Source organism: Bubalus bubalis, chromosome 1 (assembly GCF_019923935.1).
Source record: "Bubalus bubalis isolate 160015118507 breed Murrah chromosome 1, NDDB_SH_1, whole genome shotgun sequence".
Classification (NCBI taxonomy): Eukaryota; Metazoa; Chordata; class Mammalia; order Artiodactyla; family Bovidae; genus Bubalus; species Bubalus bubalis.
In genome coordinates this window covers 103,533,541-103,556,545 of record NC_059157.1, presented here as the reverse complement: position 1 = coordinate 103,556,545, position 23,005 = coordinate 103,533,541, and the positions used below count along the sequence as shown (strand labels likewise).

At 39.1% G+C, this 23,005-nt stretch overlaps 1 protein-coding gene across 5 annotated transcripts in view; it reads left to right on the top strand.

Annotated features, from left to right (window-relative positions):
- The window catches only part of SPICE1 (spindle and centriole associated protein 1), a 60,160-nt gene that overhangs the window by 23,895 nt on the left and 13,260 nt on the right, over positions 1-23,005 (top strand). For 3 of the 5 annotated variants that reach the window (XM_044941910.2, XM_025284191.3, XM_025284200.3), the window contains exons 7-12: positions 1,482-1,597; positions 5,895-6,008; positions 14,391-14,533; positions 14,722-14,859; positions 15,340-15,605; positions 19,647-19,778. In XM_044941910.2, coding sequence (XP_044797845.2) covers positions 1,482-1,597; positions 5,895-6,008; positions 14,391-14,533; positions 14,722-14,859; positions 15,340-15,605; positions 19,647-19,778 — 909 coding nt within the window. The remainder of the gene's footprint in view (positions 1-1,481; positions 1,598-5,894; positions 6,009-14,390; positions 14,534-14,721; positions 14,860-15,339; positions 15,606-19,646; positions 19,779-23,005) is intronic. The other 2 variants (XM_025284208.3, XM_025284214.3) reach the window with 2 other exon arrangements.

Genomic DNA, 23,005 nt, shown 5'->3' with positions numbered 1-23,005 from the left:
CTAAAGGATTTTAAGAAGAGCAGTGTTGTGGTGAAATTGACAGTAGTGTGGAAAATGGATTGGGGAGGGAGGGGCAGGACTGGTGAGAGGGTCTTGTTGAAAGACTCAGATTGGAATCTTGGTGAGAAGTGGTGACGACTGTCCCAAAGCAGTGGCAGTAGGGAAGGAGGTAAAGGGGAAGAGGGATAGATTTGAAAGCTTAAAAAGGGGTAGAATTGATAAGATTGGGTGACTGATTGGATGTGGTGGGTAAAGAAGAAGGGTAATTTCCAGTCTGCTGGCTTGAGAATCTGAGTAGATGGTTATGCTGTTCATGGTCTTGATAATATGGCGGGAACAAGGTTTCTGAAAGAATGATAAGGGAGGCTTGCTGCTGCTGCTGCTGCTAATTTGCTTCCGTTGTATCCGACTCTATGCGACCCCATAGACGCCCACCAGGCTCCCCGTCCCCAGATTCTCCAGGCAAGAACACTGGAGTGGGTCGCCATTTCCTTCTCCAGTGCATGAAAGTGAAAAGTGAAAGTGAGGTCACTGAGTTGTGTCCGACTCTTAGCAACCCCATGGACTGCAGCCTACCAGGCTCCTCCGTCCATGGGATTTTCCAGGCAAGAGTACTGGAACGGGTTGCGATTCCCTTCTCCTAAGGGAGGCTTAGGAAAATGATAAATTTTAGACATGATGGGTATTCATGTGTAGGATGTTCTCCTCTAGATATCTTTTAGGCAGTTGGACATGAATGTTGAGGGCTCAAGAGACATCTGGGTGAAGATAGAGGTTTGGAAATTAACAACATTTGGCTTGTAATTGCACCTTGGAATTAGATGTAAACATCAAAAATGCGTCAAGTGAGAGGAGAATGACATTAAATAGAGGGGAAGGATAGAAAAAGAACCAATGAAAGAGATTGGGAAGGAATGGCTTAAAAGAAGAAGAAAACCCAAGAAAATAATGGTATCACGGAAGTGAAAAAGAAAAGTTTATAAAGAAGATTTTGAAGGAAAGAAATGAGTTGCCATCGATATCTAATGAGTGAAGAGTAATGGAAGGCCAAGACAGAAATATCCATTTGATTTGAGAACAAGTGTGTTGATGTTTACCATGTGGAGAACAGTTTACACAGAGTGGCAGGGCAGAAGCAAAGTTGAAGGGTACAAATGGTGAATGAGAAGTGGGGGCAGATCTTTCAAAAAGTTTATGGCACAAAAAGAGAAGATAAATGGTAGGTCAAGGTCAGTACAGGGTCAGGATAAGATGGGAGAGACTTACATTTAAAGGTGGGTGAACTGAAGCTAGTAAGGAGAGGTTGAAAATGGAGAGAGAAGGGGCAGTTGATGGACCAGAGGAGGTAAGAGGGTTTGGTTTCTAGACCACGTGTGGAGGGATTTGCCTTAGAAGGAAGGACCTCTCTTCTCTTATGACAAAAAGAAACAAAAGATAAAGGTGTATGTAACCGGTCTGTGTTGTTATTTAATTGTAATAAGGCTCTTAACGAAGTAGATGATGATGAACAAGAAGGAACTGTTAACAGCCAGTCAGAAGAAAGTGAGAATGAGTTGGATAACTCTCTAAGCTCTCAGTCAAATGCAAATGCAGGAACGTAAGTATATATGGCATAAATGTCTACAGTGCTTCCTTTTTTCCCAAGGCCATCTCTCCCCTCCCCAGCTTTATTGAGGTATAATTGATAGATAATGTTGTACAAGTTTAAGGTGTGCAGCTTGTTGATTTGGTATACTTATATACTGCAAAATGGCTACCATCATAGCTTTAAGTGATGGGTGGTTAATACCTCCATCACATCATATAATTACCATTTCTTCTTTGTGGTGAAAACATTTGAGATCTTCTCACTTAGTACCAGTCTGTAAGTCTGTTTTGTAAATAAGTTCATTTGTATCTTTTTTTCTTTTTTAGATTCCACATATAAGTGATACCATATGATGTTTGTTTTTCTCTGACTTACTTCACTTAGTCTGATTATCTCTAGGTCCTTCTGTGTTGCTGCAAATAGCATTATTTTGTTCATATTTATGGCCGAGTAGTATTCTGTTGTGTATATATACCACATCTTTATCCATTTATCTATTGATGGACACATGGATTGCTGCCATGTCTTGGCTATTGTAAATAGTGCTGCAGGAAACATTGGGGTGCATGTATCTTTTTGAAGTATGATTTTCTTTGGATATCTGCCCAGGACTGAGATTGCTGGATCATCTGGTAGCTCTGTTTCTAGTTTTTCAAGGAATCACCATACTGTTCTCCGTAGTGGCTGTACCAGTTTACATTCCCACCAACAGTGGAGGAGGGTTCCCTTTTCTCCACACCCTCTCTAGCATTTATTGTTTGTAGACTTCTTGATGATGGTCATTCTCACTGGCCTGAGGTGATATCTCATTGTAGGTTGATTTGCATTTCTCTAATAATTAGCAGTGTTGAGCATCTTTTCATCTGCTTTTTGCCATCTGTATATCTTCTTTGGAGAAGTCTCTATTTAGATCTTCTGCCCATTTTTTTTGATTGGGTTGTTTGTTGCTTTGATATGTATCTGAGTGAACTGTTTGTATATTTTGGAGAGTCACTTTATTTGCAAATATTTTCTCCCATTCTTTGGATAGTCTTTTCTTTTGTTTATGGCTTCCTTGCTGTGCAAAAGCTTTTGTGTTTAATTAGGTTCTATTTGTTTATTTTTGTTTTGATTCCTGCCGGGGTCCAGCCCCAGCTGATCCAGGGTATTCGAAGCAGAGACGGCGTAGGCGAGGGTCAGGGAACAACTGCTTAATTAAACGTTAATTAAGGATATAAAGAGTAATAAAATGAGGATAGCTCAGTAGGAAAATTCAGTGGAGAAAAGAGGCTGAGTAGCTTGGTTTACGCGGGGGACCAATAAAACTTCAAGACAAGAAGCTTGCACCACTTACGTAGGCCGCAGGCGTCCTTCCGTTCTCCCGAAGGAGAGGAGACACTGAGGCCTCCCCGGTCGGATCTTAGAAGCCCAGGCAAAATTAGTAAGCTTGGTGGGTTCCGCGCTCCAGATGGAGACTCAACCAGAGTGAGAGAGAGAGAGAGAGACATGGGGAGACCAGTATTTCGAGAAACTGATCCCAATTCTTTATTTTCCATGGTCTACTTTTATACACTGAGATGTTATGCAAAAGTCACGTGGGGTCAGCAGTCCTGACTTTTATCAAAGTCAGGTGCTTCATACAAAAGTATACAGAGGTCTTAGGGGTGTTACATCATCTTCTGGCCGGGGGGCCTGCTGACAATTTACGACCCTCTCCTTGTGACAGCGGTCAGTCAACCAGGACACTTATTTCTCCAGGGGTGATTATTCTTAAAACAGACGCCACCCAAATAAAGTTACATTCCTATAGGGTGAGGGTGTAGTGGGTTTTAGTTAAGGAAAGAATTTACTTAGCCTAAGGTCTAACGTGATTTATATCAAAGGTTAATACTTATTTCTTCTATATATTCATTAATGTGTATAAGGGCAGGGGATGTGGAGACTTAGCAGTAAACATCAGCTCAACAAATGAAAAACCCTTCACCAATATGATTTCTAATCAGCCCATTATACTTATACTAATAATTTTCTAACTTTTCTAAGGAACCTGTTTTTAGAAGGTTTAAAGCATCTCGTGCCTCTCATGGTTGGGAGGCTGTGAGCAATCACATGTGGCCGGACAAGCCTGTCAGGCAGGCTAGAGAACCTTCAGAGGAGTTTGTAGGTTAAAACACTCTTGTCACACCCAGGGGTTTTTATCAACTGGAGCTCTAGGTTAACTCCTTCTCCGAAAGAGGTGGTGGGGGACAGCCCCCCGTAAAGTCAGAGGTGTAGGTGAGAGCACAAAGTAGTAAGGTAGGCAGGCTCTGGTGATGGGGGTAGATGCTCGAGGATTTCCAGGGGGACTCCTGAGGCTCGATCCCGCCTTTGCGTATGTCGAGCCTCCTTCCTCATGACCTTTGCCATGGGCGGAGTGCCTCACTCTGGCCCCCAACAGATTACTATAGCTTTGTAATATTGTGTGAAGTCTGGGAGGGTTGTTCCTCCTAGTGTGTTCTTTTTCCTCAGCATTGCTTTGGCAATTCTGGGTCTTTTACGGTTTCATATACATTTTAGGATTATTTGTTCTAGTTCTGTGAAAAATGTCACGGGTAGTTTGATAGGGATCACATTAAATCTATAGATTGCTTTGGGTATTATGGCAATTTTAACAATATTAATTCTTCCAATCCAAGAGCATGGGATATCTTTCCATTTCATGTGAGGTTGACTCCTCTATAGAGGTTGCAAATTCTAATGTCTACCAGCTGATCAGTCACAGTTCTTAGTGGGCTCTACAGGCCCAGATCCTCCAACTTTTTAAAGGAAACCAGAGAATATAGAAATCTAATTTTTAAATTTTGGAAACTTTGAATGTAAAAAAATAAAAAAGAAAACCAAACTATGTGTGAAACACTGTTGGAGCCAAACAAAGCACATTTTCTGCCTAGAGGCATCCCTCTGGTTGCAGTTTTCAACCTCTGCCGCTGCGACTTTTGAGAGCTGCAGTTCAAGGCACCAATAGGGGATGCCTTGTTGATCAGTTCCTGAGGACTTGATGCAGAAACTCCAAAAGAGAAAAGTTGCGGGGCGCTTCTGAGATGCTTCATCATCATTGTATGTGTCTCGTCACGACAAACGGCATATGCTCTTACTCGGTAATTTTCCTTATTTGACACTCTCATTATTTGGATATTTCCATGGTTTCTAAGAATATGAGAATTTGCAATCTTTTGTAAAACATTTTTTTTTCTCTCTTTGTAGTCAACCAGAGTCATTTCTTCTTTGTGATCATTAAAACCCAGCCTTTGGTAAAACCCATATCAGCTTTCTGGATTAGCCTTCAGTATCTCTATCAGGGATTGTGGAATCTTCAGGAAGACAGAGGCACTAAGACAAAGCAGAAATTTTAAATGAGGTCTATGCGTGTTGCATTTGTTCAGCAGTATGAAGAGAGGACTTCTTTATTAAAAGTTTACTTAATTTCCCGTCTTTCACTATTAACCATTAAAAAGTAAAGTGTGAGTGGGTTTTCATTTGGGAGGAGGTTTGCTCTGGGTCTGTGCAGCTTCAGAATTTAAATCTCTGCTGATTGGTTTAATCAAATGTGTACCTATAATAAATTCCTTAAACACTGCCCTCAACTCAAAACTGTCTCGACTACAGAGCTGTCTTATACTGATACAGAGCAGGTATAAAAGCACCTGTACTTGTGTCATCCAAAGGGAAAAATACATAGGGAACTTTTTACTTTTCAGGAGGAAAGGCTAAGAAGCAGATGTCTCTGTGTGAAAAAGGGCTTTGTGAAGCTTCAACAGATCAGGACAGAGACCCCCTGGGAGGGTAGGAGGAAACATGAGGGGGGCCCCTGCAGAATTCTTAGGTTAGCTGCCAGAACTCCAGAGGCCAGCTCTCACATATACGCAGTGGGACTGTAAAAGTTACAGGCTCAGCAGCTTTATAGTTTTCCACAGGGTCATGGGAGCTGTGTTCCCTTTTTGTTTGGTTTCCTTAAAAGATGAATGGAGTCTTTCCGAAACTTGGGGTAGTCCTCAAAATCTTGAGGTAGAGCCTATGGTGGTGAAAGGTTCACAGCCCAAGGAAAGAAAGTGAGAAAAAATGCAAATGTAAGTGCTGAGAAGAGACGAGGTGGCCAGGACATAGCTGATCCATTCAGTGATCTCAGAAAGGAAATTGATTCCAGAAATGTACATGAACAAGGATCTTGTAGATGATTTCTCCAGGCTTCCTGAGCTGGGGGCATTATAGTCACTGTGAATGTTGATTCCCATTACCAAAATAGATAAGAAGACATCAGGGCTAAACTGTATGTCTGTGTACCACTCAGCAGGGTATTCAGCACAGTAAACGAGATAGTAGCCTTGGAAGAGTCCATTTCCCATGCAGAAGACAAAGCCTCTGAAAAGGAATACATCTGGAAAAGGCCTCCCTGTAGTGAGCAGTGAGTAAGCAAATGCCCTACTGGTCTTGGAGGATCTCCTGGGGGGCGGGGGATGGGGGGTGGCTGTGGCTCTCTGTGAGGACAAGGGCACTGGTGGTGGAGGTACTAGGGAGTTCTCGTTGATGTGAGCTGTCCTAGACGCCACCGATTGGATGCCAAGCTGATTTCAGTGTGTTATATTGATATTCTGCTACCTTTCTGAACCTTGGTTGAATTAGTTATAACATTGGTTTTCTAGGATTTTCCAGGTATCCTATCATGTCATCAGGCTTCCCTGGTGGCTCAGAGGTTAAAGCGTCTGCCTGGAATGTGGGAGACCCAGGTTTGATCCCAGGGTTGGGAAGATCCCATGGAGAAGGAAATGGCAACCCACTCCAGTATTCTTGCCTGGAGAATCCCATGGACGGAGGAGCCTGATAGGCTACAGTCCATGGGGTCGCAAAGAGTCGGACACGACTGAGCGACTTCACTTTCACTTATCATGTCATCTGCAAATAGATGTAGTTTTGTTTTCTGAGTCTTATATCACTAGCTTGTTTCTTTTGTATACTGCAGTAGCTAAGGGACAGTGGTAAATGATGGTGGAAATAGTGGGCATCTGGCATCCTTGTTTTGCTCCTGATCTGTGAAAATGATACTTTTGTTTCCTCTTTAGTAAAGTGCTGGCTTTAGTACTCAGGTCTTTTTTTAAAACAAAAACAATGCTAGGGAAACATCTTTGAAATCCTGTTTTCTTGAATGTTTTTATCAGAAATGAGTGTTGAATTTTCTCAAAGACTTTAACATTTGTAGATAATCATATGTGTTTCCTGGTTAAATCTATTAGTATGGTTCTTTATATTATAAATGCCTTTTTGAAATATTCTTGAATTCCTGAAATAAATTCCACTTGGCATATTTTTATTATTGTGGTATTGGATATTGTTTGTTAATATTTTATTTAATAGTATTCTACATTAATATTCATAAATGATATTATCTATAATTTTAAAATATATAGTATCAGATTGAGGTGACAGTGTTATACTTGATTTTATAAGACACGTCTGTTGGAAAGTTTTCTAATTTTTTAAGTTCTGGAACAATTTATGTAGCATTGGGACTATCTGTACTTTGAGTGTTTGGTGGAAATCCCCTGTGAAAGTATTTGAGCCTGGTGCTTTTTTTGTGGGGAAGTACCATAATAACTTTTGTTTCTTCTATGAAGATTGGATTATCTAAGCCTTCTATATCTGTTGATGTCAATTTTGATAAATTACATTTTCTCATAAAATTATCCATTTCATCTAGATTTATGAAATGTATGTCCACTGAGGTGTGCAAATAATCTCTATACTTCTGGAAAATATCTTTTGTTTTCTTAAGTAGAGCTATAATTTTTCTGATTTCTTCCTTATCAATTTTTGCTTTTATCTTTATTATAATCTTCTTTGTGCTTTTTTAAATTAGCTTTTTGAGTTGAGAATGTAATGCATTTATTTTCATTATTTTATTTTAATTGATAAGCATATTTAAGGTTCAGAATTTTTCCATGATCACTGCCTTAAATGTGTACTACACAACCGAATATGTGGTGTTTTATTATTTTAGAAATTAATTTGTTTATATTTGCTCTTTACCTAAGAATTATTTAATAGTTTTTATTGGTTTTTTTTTTTTTTCATTTTTAAGCTTCCAGATAGAAGAGTCTCTTGGTTTTCTTCTACAGTTGTTTTTATTTCTGTTGCCGCCTGAGTGTGGTTTGTAATATTTCTACTTATGGAATTTAATGATGTTTTCTTTGTGACTGGAATCAATGATCAAATTTTTATGAATGTCCATATGTGTGTTTGCAAAGAAGGTATATTCTCTATTAATAAAGTATAAAGTTCTTTATGTATATCCATAAGATCTACCTTATTGATTATATTGTACATGTCTTCTATATCCTTACTTATTTTTGCCATTATCTTGTATTGAGAGTGGTGTTTTAAAGTCTCTCACTATTACTGTTTGTTTCTTTGTATTTGATGTTTAAGTATATGTAATTCTGTTTGAAGTTAAATATCTCCATCCTTATAAAGATGGTTATTTTTTGATACATGGATATCCATGTATATTATATCTTCATTGTGAATTATGGCTTTTAGCATTATAAATTGGCTAACAAGTCAAGTTAGTGTCTCTTGGCTTCAGTTGTACTTTGATAACAGGAACAAAACCTCTGCTTTTTTTCTTGTTTCTAATCGCCTGGATCGTCTTTGCTTATTCTTTTAGTTTTTCTGAATTATTGTGTTCTAAATGTGTCTTTGTATTTAACATAGAATTGGATCTTGCCCTGTTAGCCTGTTTGAAAATCATTTTTTTTTTAATTGGTGAAGTAGGCTTATAACATGTATTGATATGATTGATATATTTGGTGTCAACTTTGTCATTACTTTATGATACTGAGTGTATTATACTTTAATTATAATTTTCCTTCTTCATGTGAGATGACTGCTCTTTTAAAAAGTTTCATTGGCATTTAGGAAGTTTGTAGCTTTTACTCTTGCTCGTTTCTTTATATCAGCTTCCGTAGAGCCTGGAGGCCCGTGTTTTCTGGCTTAAGTGTCACTGTCAGGTTTGCGGTGGCGCTTTTGACTTTGACCTGCTGCCTGTGCAGCAGGCGGGTTATGCTGCATTCCCATTTCTTCCCTGCTTTTCTCTCCATCCTCATCCCCATTTTTGAGCTGCATTTTCTCCCTTTAACGGAGCATAAAACATGTACATATTATTTTTCCTCTTATATCTCTATTTTTGTTTTTGTTCTTGAGCTGTAATTAAATATATCAAATGCGCATCATCAGTCCCTTTATGGTGTGTCCCTAGTTAACTCTTGGCTGATTCTCTCAGACAAAGCTTATGCCACAGGACTTGTGAATTCAATTTTCCTTGAGTTTTTGCAAGTTTAGAAGTTTTTATGGCTTTGATATTTGAAGGACATTTTGGCTGGATATAAAATCTATGGTTCCTATTTTGTTTCCTTAACATCTGTAAAAATGCTACTCCATTCTTGGTTTGCTTGGAATGGTTTTTTTAGAAAGTCTGATGCTAGGATAATTTTCTTGACCTTGTAAATAATTTGGCATTTTTATCTAGTGACTTGATTTCTTTTATCTTTAAAATTTAAATTTTGCTAACTATATTTTAGATTACATTTCCAGGTCAATTTTTCCTTTTCCAACACAGTTGGCCCTTTCCTATATTTATATATGGGCCTTTCCTATATGTAGGGAATATGGATATATTCAGTTCTTTTCTTTCTTTCTTTTTTGGCCTTAAAAGTTTTCTTTGATTATAGTTGTAGTTTTAAGTATTAGTTCTAAATCACTGTTTCATTTTTCTTTTTCAGAAACTCCCCTTATATACACAAAAGGTTTTTCCTGGTTTCCCCTCTTTAGGCACTTTCTCTTTGACCTATTGTAGTCGTCTTAATCTTAATTTTATTCTTTTTGTTGTTTTTCTGTAATTCTTTAATGTTGCTTATTAAATCTTTGTTTAACAATTCTCCAATGGACACATTGTAATTTAACCTTTATTTCTGACATAGTTTTTCTTTGATTTCTTTCCTCAGTTTAATCAGTTCTTTTATTTCTTCCTCTTCTTTGTCCATTTCTGGTTTTAGTTTTAGAATTTCTGATTAAAGAAATGCTTTTTAAAGTGTATTTAATTCTACTAAAAGTATTGTATTATGGTTTTCTTCTGCTTTTTTCTGCATGTTGAGGGCAGGAATTTCATTAGCTGAAATATTTCAGTTTCAGTTTTCTGGTTTGATGTACTGCCTTTGTTATACTGAACATTTTGTGGAGAGGATTGGGAGTTTGGGATGATTTTTCTCTCAGTTACAGTGATGCACAACTTCTTTAAAGCCTTTTTTTTTTTTTTTAAGGAAAAAAAAAAGTATTGGTAGATTAAAGGTGGCTTCTCCAATATCGTAGCTCTGTTTTGTCTTGCAGGTCTTTTGCATCTTTTTCCCTTCTGCACTCAGCCTCCGAAGTGCATCTTTCCTTTTCTGTTAACTCTCTTGTCCTTAAGAAGTGATGCCTTCCCAAGACGACCACCTGGGGTTCTGCACACTTCCTGGTCGGGTTATGATTGCCCAGTGCTGTTGTTGTTGTTTTTTAAGTATTTGCATACTTAGAGTGGACTTTTTCTTTCTACAGGTAATTTTTGCCACCTTTAGGCTCTCAGCTCTCCTTTTCTCTTTGCAGTCATTTTGAGCTGCCCCCATTCTTTGCAGAGGTTTCCTGCAGGAGCTCCAGAAGTATCTTTGTTGGAATTTGATGCTTATTTTTATACTTATATTTGAAGTTAGTAGTATTCTGTCTCTTCCAGTAATATAGAAGGTTTGGGTTGTATGCTGTTGTATTTGCTTTTCTGTTTCACTGTACAGTGTTTGGAGGATATGTAGAGTCATTCAAGTTTAGCTGGTCACCATTTTCTTCAGAATACCTGGAAATATGTGTCATCTTTTAAGTACTTTTCTTTCAGAACCTAAATGTAACTAATCTTGTACAGAATAACTTTTATTCTTTACACTTGAAGTAAATAATTTTTTTCATTGAGTAGGTTAAGATTAGTTTTATCTGATTAGTTGTTTGAAAAGGCAGTTTCTAACTTATGAATACCTTATGTCTCAAAATGTTACTTATTGACTGCTGGGCATGGGGTATTAATAGAAGATGAATTAGACTTGGAATCTGGGGACTAAGCCTTTGGTTACTTACTATTTAGATCGTCTCTGGTCTTTATTTCCTCAGTTGTAAAATATGAGGAGGGTAGAAAATAAGACTTCTAAGGTGCCTTCTGGTCTGAAAATGTCTGTGAATTCTGTGAGTTCTTGTGAGCATGGAATTGATTTCTCATATGATAATATTATACATTATCAATAAATCTGTAACCCAGTCCTCAGAAATCTCTACTGAGTCATTGGTGTTTTGAGGGGTCAGCACATTCCAAGTGAGGAAGCAATGGTTGTAAGCCTCTTACTTAACACTCACCACTACCTTACTTCCTCTGTAGACCTTTGTATTACAGGCTAGGGAGAGGAAGAGGTGATGTTGGAGGCATTCATCGTGCGAAAAAAGGGAGAAAGAATTGAGAAGAAGAAATCCCAAGTGGCAGAAACCAAATGACAAGGAAAATTGCTCTTTCCTGTAGGCTTGGGTAGCTTCTTTTGGATGGGATATAAATTAGAGATGCTGATATTCTTAAGTTGTCTCTGAAATAAAGTCATTAAAATACTGTTATAATTGATGCTGCCATAAAAGAGAATTGCTGCACTTGTCCTTCTCTCCAGAGCCTGCTTTCCTAACAGTGACTCCTAATTTAAGCATCTTTTGCAATCTTAAGAGTAAGGATTTCTCAAATCAAGTCCTGGTTTCTTTTTGCGTAAGAGTTCTTCTCTCAATTTCTCTCTTTACTCTTGTGTTTCAGCATGAAGAAAAGCAGGCTGCATGTTCAGTGCATGTGTGTGCATGTGTGGTCGCTTCACTCTTGACTCTGTGACCCTGTGAACTAGCCTGCCAGACTCTGTCCATGGGGATTCTCCAGGCAGGAATACTGGAGTGGGTTTCCAAGCCCTCCTCCAGGGGATCTTCCCGACCCAGGGATTGAACCTGATCTCTTATGTTTCCCACGTTGGCAGGCAGGTTCACCACTATCTCCACCTGCACATTCAGTACTTTTCCTTGTAAACCTTAACAGATAAATATCCAGTTTCATTGCTTACAAATTCTGCTTCCCCACACAACTCAGCTTTTCTACTGCTTTATAGTAAGGATTGCCCTTTTCCCAGTTTCCAATAACATGTTCCTCATTTTCTTCAGAATCCTCACCAGAAGCTTCTTTAATATTCATATTTCTACCAGCATTCTATTTATGATGATATGTTATTTTCTCAGATGATACAGGCTTTCTCTACCATGCTTCTCACTTCCTCTTGAGTCTTAAATGGAAGAATCTTTAACATTCATATTTCTACCAATAATCTTTTTAAGGCAATCAGGTTTTTTCTGTTGTTGTTCAGAACTTCATTTGCTGAGTCATGTCCAACTCTTTGCAACCCCATGCACTGCAGCACGCCAGGCTCCTCTGTCCTCCACTATCTCCCAGAGTTTGCTCAGGTTCGTGAGTCAGTGATATGATCCATGGAAAGGGGGCTTTTTCTATTGTTCACCTAAAAATTATTCTAGCCTTTATTCATTATCCAATTCCAAAGCTACTTTCATATTTTTAGGTATTTGTTACATCAGCACTCCATATCTAGATACCAAAATCTGTATTAATTTTCTGAGGCTGTGTTAACAAATTTCTACAAACTTGGTGGCTTCAAACAGCAGATATTTATTCTCTCACAGTTCTAGGGGCCAGAAATCCTAAATCAGTTTCACTAGACTAAAGTGAAGATGTTGGTATTGCCACGTTCCCTCTGGGTGCTCTAAGCGAGAATCCATTCCTTACCTCTTTCAGCTTCTGGTGGCTGAAGGTGTTCTTTGGCTTGTGTCCACATCACTCCAGTCTCTGCCTCTACCTTCATGTCACCTTCTCTGCTTGTGTGCATCAAAATCTCCCTCTGCTTCCCTCTTAAGGATGCATATGATTGCATTCAGGGCCCACTTGGAGAATCCAGAATCATCTCGCTATCTCAGGATCCTTAGCTTAATCACACCTGCAAAGTCCCTTCTTAGTCAGATAAAGTAACATTCACAAGTTCCAGGGATTAAGTTATGTGTGTCTTTTTAGAGGGCCATTCTTTAGCCTACCATAGATAGTATTGGATTATTATTTTGTTGTTGCTGTTTGATACAACCTGATTCTTAAAAGTATAAACATTAGGAGACAGTAATGGAGTTCAAACTGGTTTGGATTTTCCCAAGTTGTACAGAAATCTCATTATGACACTTTTCTTAGGATTTGTCCTGAAGGTTGTATTTAGACCTAACTTATACTATGCGATGCAGGAGACCCAGGTTCAATCCCTGGGTTGGGAGGATCCCCTGGAGAAGGAAATGGCAACCCACTCCAGTGTTCTTGCCTGGAGAATCCCATGGACAGAGGAGCCTAGCAGGCTACAGTCCATGGGGTCCAAGAGTTGGACAGGACTTAGTGACTAAACCACCACCACCTATACTGTGTTGCAGTAGGAGTCTTCTTGATGCTTTGATGACTAGCCGTAATGTGCTTGGACCACATTACAGGCCTTTTGTTAATTAAACTTCGTAGCAGCTAGTGTTCAATGTGCTGTCCACAGGTTGCTTGAAAGCAGCTCCACTAGGTTGAGGTTTTTGGAGTCACTTCCTCTGTTGTTTTAAATAAGACTTCCTCTGTTGTTTTCTCATAACAGTTTCATTGATTTATAGTTCATATACCATACAATCTACCCATTTAAAGTATAATATTAACAGAATTTGAGATTTTTTTTTAGTATATTCATTGAATTGTGTGACCCATAGTCAGTTTCAGAACATTTTCATTACCCTCAGAAGAAGCCCCACACTCTTTAATAATCAGATCCCATTTTCTCCCAAACCTTTCAGCCCAATCTAATCTATTAAATGAATGTGTGTGTGTGGTTTTTTTTTTTTAAATCTCTGTAGATTTGCCTATTCCGGACATTTTTTTATGTAGAATCATGCAAAATGTGATCTTTTGTGTCTGGTGTCTGTCACATGTTTTCAAGATTCATCCATATTTGTAGTGTGTTAGCACTTCATTTTTTTTTTACCACTGAATAATGTTCTTTTGTGTGAACAGAACACATTTTACTTATTCATTCATCAGCTGGTAGACATTTGGTTGTTTCTACTTTGAGCACCTGCCCCTTTTAAATATTAGCCCAGTTGGGAAATAGGCAAACAAATCAGACGACTAAAGATTGAAAAAGCGGCTTTATCACTGATAAAGATGATTACAGCAAAAGGCTTCTCTTTCTCACCCTTTGCACTGCAGCTCTTCTCATTCTTTCTCCCCACCTCCCTGACACACAGGGGCAGAATCTGCTCCGTCACTTTACTTCAGTGATAAGCAGAGACTGTGCTTGGAGAACCAGCTCCTTCATCAAAACCATGTACTTTCTCTAGAGAAAGAGAGGGGAGAATGGAGCCCATAGCAGAAAACTTCAGAAAGGGCAGATCACTCTTGTTTTGGGAGCCATCCTAGCTAGGAAACCGAAAGGGAGATGAACAGTACCTTCTAACACCAAGATAGGCATTTTAGTTCTTACCTTGTAAATTAAAGCAAAACATATTTCTCTTTGATTACAATTTATTAAATGTTTCTTCACATCAAACATGTAAACAGTTGAACAAGTTAAATGATAGTACTTACTAATTCTAACATAACTTGTTGTCCTGTAATTTATAGGTTTCTCCACCAAATAAAGGAAGAAAATTCTGAGTTAATTAATAAACTATGGACTGATATTCAGCAGAAAGTAGCAACACAGTCACAAATGACAGCCTCTTCAGGAACTCCATCATCTGCTTCTCCATCAGGAGAACAAAAAGGTTTGGTTCCCCCACTATTATTTCTCCCAGAGTAGTAGCTTACTTTCTTTCTTAAACCCAGTAATTTTTTTAAGGAATGTTACTTGGTTTTTACTGTCTTAGCCTGATTGGTAAATACTGATTGACCTGTTGATTGAAATGCTTAAAAATATTTTTATTGTTCACTTGAGATTCTTTTGGAATTGTAGCTGCTTTGAATGCTACCAATGCTGTTAAGAGAATCCATACAAGGCTTCAACCTGAAGAATCTACTGAGACTCTAGACTCAAGCTATGTTGTGGGACAGGTGCTAAACTCAAGGAAGCAAAAACAGCTGCTAAATAAAGGTTCAGTCTCTTAATTGACAAAATGGGTTATTATGACTCAGGGAACTCAAACGGGGGCTCTGTATCAACCTACAGAGGGGTGGGATGGGGAGGTTATACACATTTAAAATAAATAAATAAAATAAATTCTCTGTTTTGGAAGCATAAAAAAACAAAACAAAACAACTATGTAACTTGATATAGGTATCTTAGCTTCTTAGTACATGTCTCTCAAACTCATCCAGTCAGATCCTGCAGAGTAAGAGGTTGTTGAATGGTAGCCATTTAGTGCCTCCTTTTATTGCATGTAACTCTAGAAGGATGGTTCTCATTAATTTATTATAGATAGTATAAATCTGGTTTAAACAGTATAGATTCTTGATGAGAAAATGATGATACCTTCTGTAAAAAATACCTTTTATAAATTGTGAGCAACAGTCAAACATTTTTGTAGTTTAATTTTTCCTGGTCTTAATGTAGAATGACTTCTGTCATTATCAGTGAAAAGAAAACCAGATTCACGTGCTCCTTCCAAACAGAAGAGTAGCACGTTATCAGCCAGCACAGCCTCCACAGACTTACCAAGGAGCAGTAACCCCAGCCTGGATGTCCTCAAACACATGATACATGAAGTGGAACATGAAATAGAAGAGTATGAGCGGTGGACAGGCCGCGAGGTCCAGGGACTCCAGAACAGCCAGGGTCTCACCGGCTTCACCCTGTCCCTCGTGAGCTCACTCTGTCGCCTGGTTCGGTACCTTAAAGAGGTAAGGTTGTTAGAGTCTACTCTTCTACTAGACTGATGGCAGAATTAGGTAGGTTTTTCCCCTCTGCACTTAAATTATTGCATTCTCCAAATAAAATATTTTCAATTTGAGTAGCTTTGTTTAAAATGCCTCAGCTTTGGATTATCTGTTGGCAAGGTTTTGCCTCTTAATTTTCCTCTACATCCTGATAAAGATATGCCAGATAAGTGGTGTTGATTTTAGTTTGGTAATAGGCAATAATTAAGTGATAATTAGGTCAATCTGCTAGAAATAAAATTATATCTTGCGCTAATAGTTAATATTACTGTTTGGCAGTTATAGAATAAACTACTAATCATGTCCTCATTCTACTGCTTTTCTCTGCTTGCTAGACCCACTTCAGTTCAGTTTGGTGAGTGGTATACTTGTGATCTGTAGACACAGATCAGGAAAATTCTTTTCTGATTCCTCCAGCTCCATTTTTCTTTCTCAAGATTGCTTTGGCTAGGGACTTCCCTCATGGTTCAGTGGTTTAGAATCTGCCTGGCAATGCAGGGGACGTGAATTAGATCCCTGGTTGGGAAACTAAGATCCCACATGTCGCAGAGCAACTGAGCCTGTGTGCTGCAGCTACTGAGACTGTGCACTCTGGAGCCTGCATGCCGCAGCTAGAGAGGGCACTGCAATGCCAGATCCCTGTGCTTCAGTGAAGATCCTGCCTGCTGCAACTAAGACCTGATGCAGCCAAATATGTTTTAAAAGAGATTGCTTTGGCTATCTGGGGACTTTTGTGTTTCTATACAGATTTTAAGATTTTTTTTGTCTTAGATTTACAAAAGAATGACATTGGTAACTTGATAGAAACTACGTTAAATCTGTAGATTACTTTGGGTAGTATAGTCATTTTGACAATACTGATTCTTCCAATCCAAGAACATGGTATATCTTTCTGTTTGTGTCATTTTCAATTTCTTTTATCAGTGACTTATGGTTTATATAGGTCTTTTGTCTCCTTAGGTAGGTTTATTCCTAGGTGTTTTCCTCTTTTTGATGTGATAGTAAATGGAATAGTTTCCTTAATTTCTTTTTTTTATAGTAAGTGTACAGAAATGTATTAATTTTATATAATACAACTTTACAAAATGTATTGATGAGCTCTAGTAGTTTTCTACTAGCATCTTTAGGATTTTCTATGTATAGTAGTAATATTAGTCGCTCAGTTGTGTCTAACTCTTTGTGACCCCATGGACTGTAGCCTGTCAGGCTCCTCTGTCCATGGAATTCTCCAGGCAAGAATACTGGAGTGAGTTGCCATTCCTTTCTCCAAGCATCTTTAGGATTTTCTGTGTATAGTATCATGTAATCTGCAAATCTCACAGTTTTACTTCTTTTTATCCAATTTGGATTTTATTTCTTTTTCTTCTCTAATAACCATGGCTAGGACTTCCAAAACTATGTTGCATAAAAGTGACGAGAGTGGACATCTTTGTCTTGTTCCTGATCTTAGAGGAAATTCTTTCAGCTTTTCACTGTTGAGTATGATGTTAGCTGTGGGTTTGCATATATGGCCTTTAATATCTTGAGGTAGGATTCCCTCTGTGCTTTCTTTCTGAAGAGTTTTTATTATAAATGGATGTTGGATTTTGACAAAAGCTCTTTCTGCATCTATTGAGATGATCATGGTTTTTATTTTTCAGTTTGTTAACATGGTATCTCATGAGGATTGATTTGCAGATATTGAAAAATCCTTGCATCCCTGTGATAAATCCCACTTGCTAATGGCGTGTGATTATTTTAACATATTGTTGGATTCAGTTTGCTAGTATTTTGTGGAATATTTTTGTGTCTGTGTTCATCAGTGATATTGGCCTGTAATTTTCTTTTTTGTTGGATCTTTGTCTGGTTTTGGTATCAGGGTGATGGTGGCCTCATAGAATGAGTTTGGGAGTGTTCCTTCCTCAGCAGATTTTGAAATAATTTCAGAAAGATAGGTGTTAACGCTTCTCTAAATGTTTGATAGGATTCACCTGTGAAGCCATCGGGTCCTGGGCTTTTGTTTGTTGTAAGTTTTTAATTCAGATGTTGTATTTAGTGTGTCCCAGAGGTCTCTTAAACTGTCACTTCTTTTCATTCTTTTTTCATTATTCTCTTCCATGGCAGTTCTTTCCACCATTCTTCCAGCTCACTTATCTGTTCTGCCTCATTTATTCTGCAATAATTTCTTCTAGTATATTTTTCATCTCAGTTATTATATTGTTCATCTGTTTATTCTTTATATCTTCTAACTCTCTGTTAAATATTGCTTGTATCTTCTCTGTCATGCCTCCATTCTTTTTCTGAGATCTTGAATCATCTTTACGAACATTACTCTGAATTCTTTTTCAGGTAGATTGCCTAGCTTCATTTCACTTAGCTGTTCTTCTGGGGCTTTATCTTATTCCTTTGTCTGGAACATAGTCCTGTGCTGTCTCATTTTGTTTACCTTTCTGTGTTGGTGGTCCCATGGGGTTCTTGTTTATAGTTTCTCTTCTGGTGTCTACCTCCTAGTGGATGAGGCTTTTCTCAGAGGTTTGTGCAGGTTTCCTGGTGGGAGGGACTGGTGCCTGCCACTGGTGGGTGGAGCTGAGTCTTGTACCTCTGGTGGGCAGGGCTGTGTCAAAGTGTGTGTTTAGAGGTGGCTGTAGACTCAGGAAGACTTTAAGCAGCCTATTTGCTGGTGGGTGGGGCCGTGTTCCTGCCCCATTGGTTGTTTGGCCTGAGACATCCCACCACTGGCGCCTTTGGACTATTGGGTGAAGCTAGGTCTTGGCATCAAAGTGGGGGCATCCAGGACAGCTCACGCCAGTGAATACCCAGTACCTCCACAACCAATGTCCTTGTTTCTGCGGTAAGCCACAGCCACCATCTGCCTCCCTGAGAGACCCTCCAAGACCAGCAAGTAGGTCTGGCACAGGCTTCTATGAAGTCCCTGCCTTTTCCCCTGGGTCCTGGTATGCATACTTAGCCTGTGCCTTCCAAAAGTGACATTTCTGTTTCTCCCAGTTCTGTGCAGTTCCAGTGATCAAGCTCCACTGGCTTTCAAAGCCAAATACTCTGGGGGCTCCTCCTCCTGATGCCAGAATGGGGAGCCTGATGTCAGATTCTGAACTCTCCTGTGGGAGAACTTCTGTGATATAGTTATTTTCCAGTTTGTGGGCTGCCCACCCAGAGTTGATGGGATTTGATTGTATCATGAATGCACCCCTCCTACAATCCTGTTGTGGCTGCTTCTTTGTCTTTGGAAGTAGAATATCTTTTTTGTCTGTAGATGGTTATTCAGCAGTTAGTTGTGATTTTGGTGTTTTCATGATAGGAGGTGAGCTCAGGTCCTTCTACTTCACCATCTTGTGGAGATCTATCTAAATTTGCTTTTTACAGATTCGTTTTACTGTCAGACTTGTGACAGTCTTAACATTCTTACATCTATAGGTTAGGATCTCTAGGAGTGTACTTTTGGCTCTCTGAACATATTACAGGCTTAGAAGCATGTACATTTTAGTTAATCACTTGTTTTATGAAGCTTAATCATTTAAACCTGTTTTTTACTTTTAATTATGTTTTAAGAAACTTAATTTTTGAACTGGTGATACATTTACCATGGTATGCAATTCAAAGATAACAAAAGACTGTATGGAGAAAAATCTAATTCCCACCCCTGACTTTCACTTAACATGTTTACTTCCTGTAGCCAACTATCATTATCAGTCTGTCCTAGAGATGGCCTACATATATTCAAGCAGTTTGTATATGTACTTCCTTCCACTCTCTTCTACAAAAATTGTAGTTGTTTGATTCTACACATCATTCTGTTCATTGTTTTATATTAAAAGAAAGGGAGACGATAAAGCAGCACATTTTAATGAAATATAAACCTTTTAATAAAAATATTTAATTCTTATTACTGTCACATAATATATACTTTGTAAGTATTCTCTTCTATGATAGATTTGATTAGAAACTTTTAATTTGCAACATGTGATGCTATGGAGGGGAGTTTATTTGATTTTTTTTTTTTTTCGGTAGAGTGAGCTCCAGCTGCGTAAAGAAGTAGAGACCAGGCAGCGACTGGAAGAAGCGTTAGGTGATCATCGAGAGCTCATTGATGCGCTGACAGCTGAAGTTCTTTTCCTTAGAGAAGAAAATACTGCTACCCAGGTATTTAGATGAGATCCCAAACTTTTCTATGTCTAGTAGTATAAAACATCTTTACAGATGTATGAGATTCTATTTTAGTTGCCTTTGATTTAGTTGTGCTGGTGTGATAATTTATCACTTCTTTAGTATCCTCAACAGTAACTTTTCAAGAACATTTATTATATTGGAGGTACTATAGGAGAAACTTGAATTATAAATAGTGTAGAATAAATATCCTGTCTTTAAGAAACTTATATTTACTGGGGAAGACAGAATCTACGTTTAAATAATGACGACTCATATTATAGTGGTTTATCCAATATGTGAAGTGAGTGTTGTGACAGCTGCTTTTCATTTTTAAATAACTGAGGATACGCTGTGAGGAACCCGCCTACAATATATGCCATTTAAAGTTGTTGATAGTATCTTCAGTATCTTTATTCATCTTTTTGTCAAGCAGTGGTTATAATCATTCCTGATACTTTTATTTATCAGCCACAAGAGACTAGGAAATCAGTAGTAGACAAGTGGTGTTTGTGTCAATGGACATTAGATGTAAGACATGCAATTTTTATTGATATATAGTTCACATACTGCTGCTGCTAAGTCGCTTCAGTCATGTCCGACTCCTTGCGACCCCAGAGACGACAGCCCACCAAGCTCCCCCGTCCCTGGGATTCTCCAGGCAAGAACACTGGAGTGGGTTGCCATTTCCTTCTCCAATGCATGAAAGGGGAAAGTGAAAGTGAAGTTGCTCAGTCGAGTCCGACCCTCAGCGACCCCATGGACTGCAGCCTTCCAGGCTCCTCCGTCCATGGGATTTTCCAGGCAAGAGTACTGGAGTGGGGTGCCATTGCCTTCTCCTGTTCACATACAGTTTCTTTAAAATTGAAGTATAATCGTTTTACAGTGTTGTGTTAGTTTCTACTGTACAGCAAGAATCAGCTATATGTGTGCATATATCCCCTCCCTCTTGAGTCTCCTTCCCACCCACACCATCCCGCACCTCTAGGTCATCACAGAGCACCGAGCTGAGCTCCCTGTGCTATGTAGCACTTCCCACTAGCTATCTGTTTTATGCATGGTAGTGTATATGCTACTCTCTCAATTCATCCCACCCTCTCCTTCGCCTCCTGTGTCCACAGTCCATTCTCTACGTCTGTGTCTCTATTCCTGCCCTGCAAATATATTTTTCAGTTCAACTTTTCTAGATTCCATATATATGCATTAATATATTATATTTGTTTTTCTTTTTCTGACTGACTTCACTCTATATTGACAGACTCTAGATATAGTTCACATACCATTTAATGCACCCTTTTGTAGTGTACAATTCGGTGTTTTTTTTCTGTGCCAGTACCATTATCTAACTCCAGAGTATTTTCATCATCCCAGAGAGAAAATCCACACACATTATCATTCACTCTACTCCCTTCAGCCCCTGAAAACCACACATCTGCTGTATGTCTTTATAGATTTGCCTAATCTGAGTATTTTATCTAAGTGGAATCATGCAGTATGTGGTCTTTGGTGTCTTGCTTCATTCACAGCACATCATGTTTTCAGGGTTCATCCGTGTTGTCCTGTGTGTCAGTACTGCATTCCTCTTTATTGCTCAATAATATTCTAGTATGGGCTCTACCACACTTTGATTATCCATTCATTAGCTGAAGGACATTTGAGTTGTTTCCACCTTTTTGGGTATGATGAATGAATAATGCTGCTGTGGACGTTCATGTACAAGTATTTGTGTGAACGTGCATGCATGCTGAGTCTCTTCAGTTGTGTCCAACTCTTTGCGATCCTATGGACTGCAGCCCACCAGGCTCCTCTGTCCATGGAATTCTCCTGGCAAGAACACTGGAGTGGGTTGCCATGCCTTCCTCCAGGGGATCTTCCCAACCCAGGGATCAAACCCATGTCTCTTACATCTCCTGTATTGGCAGGTGGGCTCTTTACCACTAGTGACACCTCAGTTCAGTTCAGTTCAGTTCAGTCGCTCAGTCGTGTCCGACTCTTTGCGACCCCACGAATTGCAGCACGCCAAGCCTCCCTGTCCATCACCAACTGCTGGAGCTCACCCAAAGTCACACCTAGGAAGCCCCAATTGTGTGAGCATATGTTTTCAATTCTCTTAGGAAGATAGGCACTTTTAAAGTGTACTAATATGTTCAGCAATCTTTATTGAGCACTTACTGTGTATCTGGCACTGTTCTAGGTGCAGGAAATAGAGTAGTGAATGACAAAAAAATCTAGGTCCTCAAGGAACTTACATTCTAAATTAACTTTGCCCCCTAAAAAGTGAAGTATATTGTTAGTTAGATGCTTATTATGTATTATAAAGAAAAAGAAAGCTAGTAAGAGGGATGGGAAGTGTCTGGGATGGGAGGGTATCAGTGGGACAGGACATGTCTGTCTGAGGAGATGAGAGAGTGAGCCTGCCAACAGCTGAACAAAGAGCACTCACTGCAGAGGAGCAGCAAGGGCTTAGGTCCTGAGGTGGGAGCGTGGCTGTTGAGCTCAAAAGCCACCAGGATGGCAGGGGTGGGACGTGGGAGAGGGAGCACAAGAGGAGACAGGAGCAGGGAAGTCAGATCACAGGGGCCCTGCAGGCTGGGTAAGGGTTTGGACTTCTGTTCTGAATGAAATAGGAAACCGCAAAAGGGATTTGGGCAGAAATGTGATCTAACTCAGTTTTAAGAGAGTCAGTCTGGGCGGCTGTTTTGAGATTAGATCAGAGATCACCGCTGTGTCTGTGTTTATGGTGACCTTAGTGTCTCAGGATGGAGAAGGAAATGGCAGCCCACTCCAGTACCTTTGCCGGGAAAATCCCATGGACGGAGGAGCCCGGTAGGCTACAGTCCATGGGGTCGCAAAGAGTCGGATATGACTGAGCGACTTCACTTTTCCCTTTAGTGTCTCAGGACACCCCTAGGCCAAAGAAATACCCAGCAGCTCCATATATTAAGTAGTTAGTGTCAAACAACTCAGTAAATATTTGTGCATCAACAACTTAGATGCTGTGTGAAAAAAATAATACATGAAAACTGATAGAAAAAGTCTTTTTTTATTCATGATTAATAACCACAGTTATTTAGTAATGGAATATGTATACCTATTGGGCATTGTACAGCTTCTCATAGCCTGGAATCATATTGAACACCATCACGCTTATTTCCTGTTCCATAATTATTTTTATGCAGTGTTGCTTTTTTAGCACAGCAGCTACTGAAAACTCAGCCTTAGGA